The sequence below is a fragment of the Bidens hawaiensis genome, unplaced genomic scaffold (genome assembly GCF_021521415.1).
Source record: "Bidens hawaiensis isolate Kalapana, Puna unplaced genomic scaffold, B.hawaiensis_p1.1 tig00068708_1, whole genome shotgun sequence".
Lineage (NCBI taxonomy): Eukaryota > Viridiplantae > Streptophyta > Magnoliopsida > Asterales > Asteraceae > Bidens > Bidens hawaiensis.
The window spans coordinates 17,869-26,314 of NW_027502129.1; the positions used below are offsets into that span (position 1 = coordinate 17,869).

Below are 8,446 nucleotides of genomic sequence, written 5' to 3' on the forward strand. Positions count from 1 at the left end.
AATGGCATTATAGAATATGTGACTGGGATCAACCCAGAAATCAAAAACATTTGAAGCTTCTGAATGTTGAAATACAAATGCTTATGTTAGCACTGTTAATAAATAAGTTTTATTGGATTTTAATAATCTTTATTGACTGGTATTGGCCGATGATAATCCTTATTCATTTTATCACCACTGGCGGACCCATATTTCAAAAAGTTGGTCTTCGATGATCCCCTGTTAAAAAGGACTTAACGGCGTTATATTTTTTTCTGAAATTCAAACTAATTTTTTAGGGCTTTTGATGAGAAGGGGGACACAAATCGATTAATGTAAAACTTAACTCAAAACGGTGATCCAAACGACTTGATTTTTGCTTCAATCCGTGTGTTTGAACTTTTAGTTAACAAAAATTAAGTCGTTTGGATCACCATTTCGAGTTAAGTTTTACATCAATCGATTCGTATTCTCCTTTCTATCAAAAGCCCTAAAAAATTAGCTTAAAATTTGGAAAAAAGTATAACGATGTTAAGTCATTTTTAATGTGGGCAACTTTTTGAAATTTGGGACCGCCAGTGGCGATAAAGTGAATAAGGATTATTATCGGTCACTACCAGTCAATAGAGATTATTACAATCCAATAAACCATAAAATAATGTGTTTTTAATCCTGTGAAACCTATTATTGTGCATGTCTATAATAGACTTGTTTGATATTTTTATCAATAATTACCAATGTTGCATGAGCTTAAATTGAGAATACTTCATAAATTTCTTCTTGTTCTTGCTTTGATCTAATAATAACATTCTAACTACACACAGTGTTCATTTATTTCTTTCTTATTCCCTGACAATAGCCTATTCAATTCGTCTATAGTTCTCGCGTATGAAACACTATTATGTTTGAGCAGTGAATTGTAACTATAGTCTATTTCACATAATTTTGTTCACGTAAAGGAATCCAACATTTCTTTTAAATTATGAAAGAATTCAACAAAAGGATATGTAGGTATGTAACCTAAGATCAGCCACCACCCTCACTATTCGTCGCCACTGTTATTGTTGCGGCCATTACCATCGACCATCCCTTCCACCATTGTGAGCGTTGGTGCCTGAAATGCTCTAACAAAACAGTGGTTCAAAAATAAGATCGTTCGAGACACATGGACACACGACTAGTGGTTGGATGCATGTCGTTTTGTGGATCTCAATGAAAAAGCTAACGAAGCACCAAACGAACCACAACGCCCAATTGTGAGAGAAAAGACAAAAGGAAAACGAACTAAAGAATCTTTGTCACAAGAATAAAGATTAGCTTGAGTGTCAACAAAGTTTGAGAAATGAGAAATTCCACAGACACGTATGAGAGCATCCAAAAAAACCTCGAATTCATAGAAGGTATCGAGGGCAGAAGAATTTAAAAGTATTAGCCATAAACATTGATTACCTTCAAGTGGCGGATGTTGAAGGTGTCGACAAATTGAAAGCGAAGATTTTCTGAAAGCTCACATTGTAGTTTTTGCAATCTTAGCATTAAAGTGTGTTTAAATTAATATTATATAATTTTAAAATTTTAACTAAAAAAATAAATGGCGTGACATGTATAGAAAATGGAACCACGCCCCACTTTTTGGATTCGTGCAAAAGTGGTGTGGAAACGAGATGGTGCCTACATGGCATGCTCCACACTCCATGAACCACACCACCACATGTGATAGCCTATGAAGGTAGGAGTTCACCAAATGGGGTAAACAATTTACAGTCCATACCCAATAACCGTGTTTCTCTTCTCTATGTGTCCGATCGAGATTTCTTCACCAGGAAAATATCGATCAGTTTATCTTATCAATTTTCAAATAAGTCCAAACATTAATTAAGCCCACTTCATATATCACTTAAGCCCAAGTGAATAAATAATAAACCCGTTGTTATAAATCCCAAGTAACCTTTTAGGATTAAATCGAGCTTGCACTCATGCATCACCTAACTCGTTTAATCTAAAGTTATTTTCTCGATTGACTAATTAATCCTATAATACAAAAATAACCAGCATATCATTCTGAATTGCATTGAAGCCTACACAATGTTAAACATCTAACATTCGGTATAAAGCCTGATCAAAGTTTTTTGTTAGTGGGGTATTGCCTAACCAAACCCTGAACACGATTGATCTCTTTATTTACTATTTATTATTCACTTACTTGACGTGTCACCCTTTCTCTCTCCAATCCACCCTCCCTCGACTACAACTATTGGCATTCTCAAGATTGCAATCTTGAGATTTTGAGTAAAAAAAAGAAAAAAGGAGTAAAGGGGGCAATCTTGATCAGAATGGCAAACCTAATTTGTTTGTCTCATTCACACATGTCACATTTCCATTTATTACTTTTTATTTTGATTTCTGCTTTTTAATTCATAACAATTATTTACATATATATTTTGGTTTTTGATTTATAACTTATTATATTTGACTTTTTAAAAAAAATCTAAAAATACAGTCTTACTTAGTTGTTTTTTTGTGAGCATTCCGGTATAAATTTCGTTAAAAATGGAGTTTGTTTAAAAAATCGTATTTTTTATATAAGATTTTAGTTAATCGTATTTAAAGTTTTTTATATTTAAAAAAATATAATTACTTAATTATATTTATATAGTTAATCAAAACTAATTATAAATTGAATTTATTTAATAAAAGAATTATGAGATTGGGTTGTTAATGGGAGTAAAAGATTGGAGTGGGTTAAATTTTGTAGATTAAAAAGAGAGAAATTAATTTTATAATGTGAGATTGAGATTGTAAGATTATTGATGGGATGGTCTAAACACTCATTTGTCCATTTTGCCGATCCCAACGAGCAGAATCTATGTGCAATTCTATGAAAACTTATCAATAATCCAATAGACAAAATAGTTTTAGTTTCCAATTTTCCATGCATATGAATATATATTTACTTTTAATACGGTGTATTTGCAAGTGTTTTATATACGCATGCATATTTATGTATATTGCTTTCTTATCTTAGAATTTGTATGTTAATAAACTAAATGTACACGACATGCACATGTGCCCATCAATATATTTGAGATTTTTGTTATTATTCTTTTTTCTACATTTTTATATGCGTATCAATTAGTTAAGATTTATTTCAATAACTGCTCTTTTATCAACATTTACATGCGCATACATGTGACTTTGAAATATAGTTTTTGTAGTTAGTCTTCTATCTAGGGGTGCACATTCTGTAATACCCGAGACCGACCCGGGCAATACCCGAGACTGACCCAAAATTATTGATTAACAAGGACCGTAGTGTGGACCATGTTTAAATGGTCGGTCATCGGTCCCAAACTCATTCGGTCTTCCATATATAACCGAGAACCGACCATTTTTGTAGACAGTCTCTTATCTATGTTCACATATGTATGTGTGCATGTTACATAGAGAAGTGGGGAAACAACATTGTTCTGTTTTACCTTTTCGTTTAATTAGTAAAACACATTTGAAGCATAATGTATAATTTTATAACAAATCTTCACTTCAAAGCTAAAACCATTCGGCATTAAACAAGCCATATACATTCAAATTAATTTGGCAAAGAATATGTCCTTGCTATCCACATCACACACTTTGAACCAAAGATTAAGTGATTGGTATTGCTTTAGCCTTTAGGTAGTTTATGTGAAACCTTTTGGATACCTCCTAACATAGTTATAGTAACATACAACATATTATTCGGTAAAACTGAAACTTGTAACACATATCGTAGCGTAGTCTTAGAACCTTGAATCTATTCGTAACTGTAACTAACATGCGTAATTACTGAAGCCGGTGTCCCCCAAAATATTATGCAAGATGTAATCATTTTATTACATCACATTAACACGCTAAATAAAATAAAAGCAAGCATTAAAGGGAGTATTTACAAAAACAAAAGCAAAAGCAAACAGGAGAAACAAAAACAAAGAAACGCATATCACCACTTTCGGGGTTTATGTCGTTGACAATATGCAAGATGCAACTCTTTTGTTACATCATATCATATCATATTATATCTATCACCTTGATACTCATTAACAAAATAAAATTAAAAGAGAACCCACCCATCATGAACAGAATAATTACAAACACAAAAGCAAACGGGAGAAGTAGGAAATGAAGAAACGCATCACACCCCTTTAGGCTTTTTGATATCATTTTCTTCAATCTATAAACTCCACTGTAAGCCAAACACCTACAAGATTTTTTACTACATTAAATTATGTTACACCCAATAAAAATATATAATCAAAACAAGACCACTTGTATGATCCAGATAAAATATGATGACGATGATATTAGGTGAATGTATCTTAAAAGATTATGTCGACACATTAGTAGTACCTTTCTTGATGTTGATGTTAGTTTGTCTTTTTAGATTAGTTTTGACTGTGGACCAACAATTTTGACTAATTAGATATGATCATATGATACCGCTACATCATCTCTACCGACTACCATTTTTTTTCTTATTATTTTTATTCTACCCGCCCATTCCGTGTGAAAAAAATTAAAAGTAATTATCTACCTTTAAGTTAAATATAATATAATATACTTTTAGCTTTTTATTAAGATATCATAAACATGAAAAAGAGAACATTTATAAAGAGACTAATCAAAGAGAACAATAATAATAACAATCTACACAAAAATAAAATACAGATGTTGTTCTTTATGTTTGATGTTGTTCTTTAATTTCATCGGGTGTCCTTTATCTTAAAATCTGACGTAATTTGTATTTTACGTTTCCAAATGTTACACCGTTTGTCCTTTCGCATAGTTTTTATCGTTAAGGAATGTCATGTGCAAAGGACAAATTAGTTTTGTCCTTTTAAAAAAAATAAAACATTTTAATAGTAAGCTTTTATAAAACCATAAAATTTAGATAAAAATTACAAAAAATATCCTTTACATTTGTATTTGGTGTTTTCAAAAAGCCAAAAAGTTAAAATATATTTGGCAATTAATCTTTTTCATTTTATCTTTTTGAGAGGGTTAAAAAAAGTTTTTTAAAAGCCACAAATCCTGGCTTTTTAAAAGTCAATAAGCCAATAAACACTTTTCAAACTCAATCCCAAATATGCCCAGATAAAATTATAGGAATATCCTTTAAATTTGTATTAGCTTTTAGATAAAATTCAGAAAACATCCTTTACGTTTGTATCAGCTTTATTTACAGCTTCATCCTTAATGTTTTAAAATCAATTACACCATCCTCTACTTTTCATTTTTGTTTCACTTTTCATTTGTTATGGCTAACTCCATGTGGGTAGCTTTTAAGCTGCTGGGAGTGTCCTTGATCACCGCCGTTTTTTGCTTCGTAAGGTAATTTTTCACGATTTTGTCTAAAAATTGTTATATGTATTAAATCTGGTCACCCCATGACTGAGTTAGTAATATTTTTAAAAATCAAATCAAAATTGTTTTAAAAGGTAAAATTAAACAAAATTTTTTCAAATACAAACGCAAAAAAATGTTTATTTTTATTATTATTATTACTTTTTTGGAAAATGTATATTTTAATATTATGATAATCCTAAAATGCAAACAAAAATAGGGTTTATAATCCACTGATACAAAATAAAATATAATTATTATCTACAACTTTATGGATTAGAATGAACTAGCCAGAACAAGCCATACCTTTTTATCCGCAACCGCCTCACCCCCGGAAAATGACATCATCCGCCATCTCCATCAACGGCAACAAACACTCCGGCGAAAACTTCCGGCCAAACAAATACGTAAAACTCGAATTCGAAACTCTCAACCTCCGAATCAACTCCGGCGAGACCTCATCCGGAGTATACATATACGGATGTCCATCCACACTACCAGTCCAATTCACATTCGTCAGCGTATACTCACTCACTCCTTTCGGATCCTCCATCGATAACAGCGTCGGAAAGTAATGCTCCTCCGGATAACACGTGTCAACGTCCGTACACGGTAACCTAAACTTCCTCCACACTTTCCGGTCCTTTATTATTATCAACGAGTGAGATCTGGTTAGTATATAAAACTGTGACCCGATCCGAAACTTGTCAAACGGTATTTCAGGTAACATTACGTTTTTACCCCTCGCTATGTACCTGTCCCATAGCTGTGGCTCCTCAGACAACACCTCAATGTAACTGAGTCGACGACTCGGTAGTGTAAACCGAGTTGAACTCCGACTTAACCGAGTCGACTCAGTAAAGAGAGTTTTGTAAATGAAATGAAACGAGTGTAACGGAATACAATGCTGTGAGACGAGAGCGAAGTAAGCGTTCAACGGATCGTCGAGTACGGCGGTGGCGAGGAGGCGGCGTGCGGCGGAGATAAGCGTCGGAGACGAGCGTTGCGTTTTCTTCGCCGGAATGAAGCGGTTATCGAACACGCCGCCGGGAGGCTTGACGTTGGAATCCGGATCGGCGTGTACGTATATGTTATACAGTTTCCGGTTACTCGGATTAACCGGATTGAAGAACTTTTCCCAAACCAGAGCGAAATGAAGATCCGTATTGGTGAGGAATAAGAAGGCGATTTTAGGTTTAGCGTTGGTGGCGCCGAGGCGTGAGATGGAGCCTGGACGGTGGACGGTGGATGTAACGGCTCGCCGGAAGAGTGCCAGGTCATCAAGCTCGTCTGGTAGGGAGATTGTGAGGCGTTTGGGTGGGAGGATGCGTGGTGCGAAGAGGATGACGAGAGGTAGGGTTAGTAAGAGTGCGAATAACAGGACGAATGGAGTGTTGAACATTGCTTCTTCAATTGGTTGGTTACTGTGTGGTGGTGTTATTAATTGGGATTGAGATGAAGAAGATGAAGATGATGTGATGACGTGGAGTGAATATTATTGATTGGGAAGATGATGATGATGGTGGTGTAGAGGATGTGTGTGGGGAAGGGTGTGTTTGGGGTTATACACAACATCATTCCTTGATTTAACGGTTTGGATGAGCACAACACACCTTTCTATCATTATACGTGTACATAATACTTTATACATATCTATCATTATACGTGTGCATAATAGTTTATTGTTAGTTTTGAAACGGTTCTAGTGTGACTGGTTACCCAGGACTCTAGGTTCTTTAACATCAGTGACATAAATTTGTTGGAATTGAACCACGACTCTAGAAGATTATTATAAAATTCTTGTTATATACGTAGTTTGGGACATGCTACATCTTCCTTGCCTCGCATCTAACCTAGTTAACATTTGTCAACTGAGTGAAGGGTAATAGATGAATATAAAATAAATTTAACTAAAATTTCTTATGAGAGGCCTATTAGCGATATATTTCAAAATATATTTTTAGAATATTTAAATCGATTTATAACATACCACACATATAGTTACATGGTGTATACAACAAAGTGAGAAAGGCAGAAAGCAAAAATGGAACGGAATACATGATTGCTTTAACTAAATCATTTGGACCTTGAATCGAATACTAATAAATGGGAGTAGCAAAGCATTGTTCTAGACGTGACGTATAAATTATGGGAGGAGTTGAACATGAGTGAGTAGATTTACTCTTAGAAGACATGTCAAAAGGTGTGCTAAGGTGGTCGACGGTCATAGGTCCGAAATTTTTTATTTTTATTTAAATTAAATGTATTTTTATTAAAATAATATGTATATTTAGTGTGTAAACGCAATTAAATAACTGTCGAAGCACGAAATGAATCTTACCTGATCCATGACGATGTTTCCACGGATTTTCGAGATGAACGAACCACGTCTTGATCTTCTTCTTCTTCTTCGGCTGCGCCTGTGACCTGCAATGGTTTCGGGGGTGTGGAGGCGACTGCTAAGATATCCTGAGGATTTCTTGTTCACAGACACAAAAAGTGGTGGTGGCTCTTATTGAGCATGACCCATGATAAGGAGGTGGAGACCTCCTTATATAGAGTCTCATGGCCACCATCATGGTACCCTAATGGGCCTAGCCCAGTTAGGGTTACCTCCACAAAACCCCCTCGGCCCAATAACATTGTTTTAGTCCATGCGATAAAATAAGCCAGACATAATAGATTTAGGGTCGTAGAACCGGGTTTTAGTACCATACCCCTACAAGCCCCCCCAAGTCCAGTGTTGCTCCTGGGCGCGCAAGCGTCTAGGTGGAGCGCTGGACTTTATAAGGTGTGAGGCGGTTTTTTCCCTTTTCTTTGGCCTTGTCTTTATTGTCTGAGTTTTGAGAGGTTTTCTTCATGATGGTGACATGTTGTAATAAAAGCATGCGCGCGAGGCGACTTACGAGCTATAATAATAATGAAGCTCGCGCGTGAGGCGACTTACGAGCTATAATAATAATGGAGCTGGCGCGAGAAGCGACTTACGAGCTATAATAATAATGGAGCTGGCGCGAGAAGCGACTTACGAGCTATAATAATAATGAAGCTGGCGCGAGAAGCGACTTACGAGCTAAAATAATAATAATGC

The 8,446-nt window shown here is 35.0% G+C and overlaps 1 protein-coding gene across 1 annotated transcript; it reads right to left on the reverse strand.

Annotated features, from left to right (window-relative positions):
* Positions 1-3,935: 3,935 nt before the first annotated feature.
* On the reverse strand, positions 3,936-6,964 carry LOC143605221 (glycosyltransferase BC10-like). The gene is made up of 2 exons (XM_077081424.1): positions 5,662-6,964; positions 3,936-4,213 (listed from the first exon to the last, which is right to left on the reverse strand). Exon 1 carries the CDS (start codon positions 6,755-6,757, stop codon positions 5,681-5,683), a length of 1,077 nt encoding a protein of 358 aa, XP_076937539.1. The 5' UTR covers positions 6,758-6,964; the 3' UTR covers positions 3,936-4,213; positions 5,662-5,680.
* Positions 6,965-8,446: the final 1,482 nt, after the last annotated feature.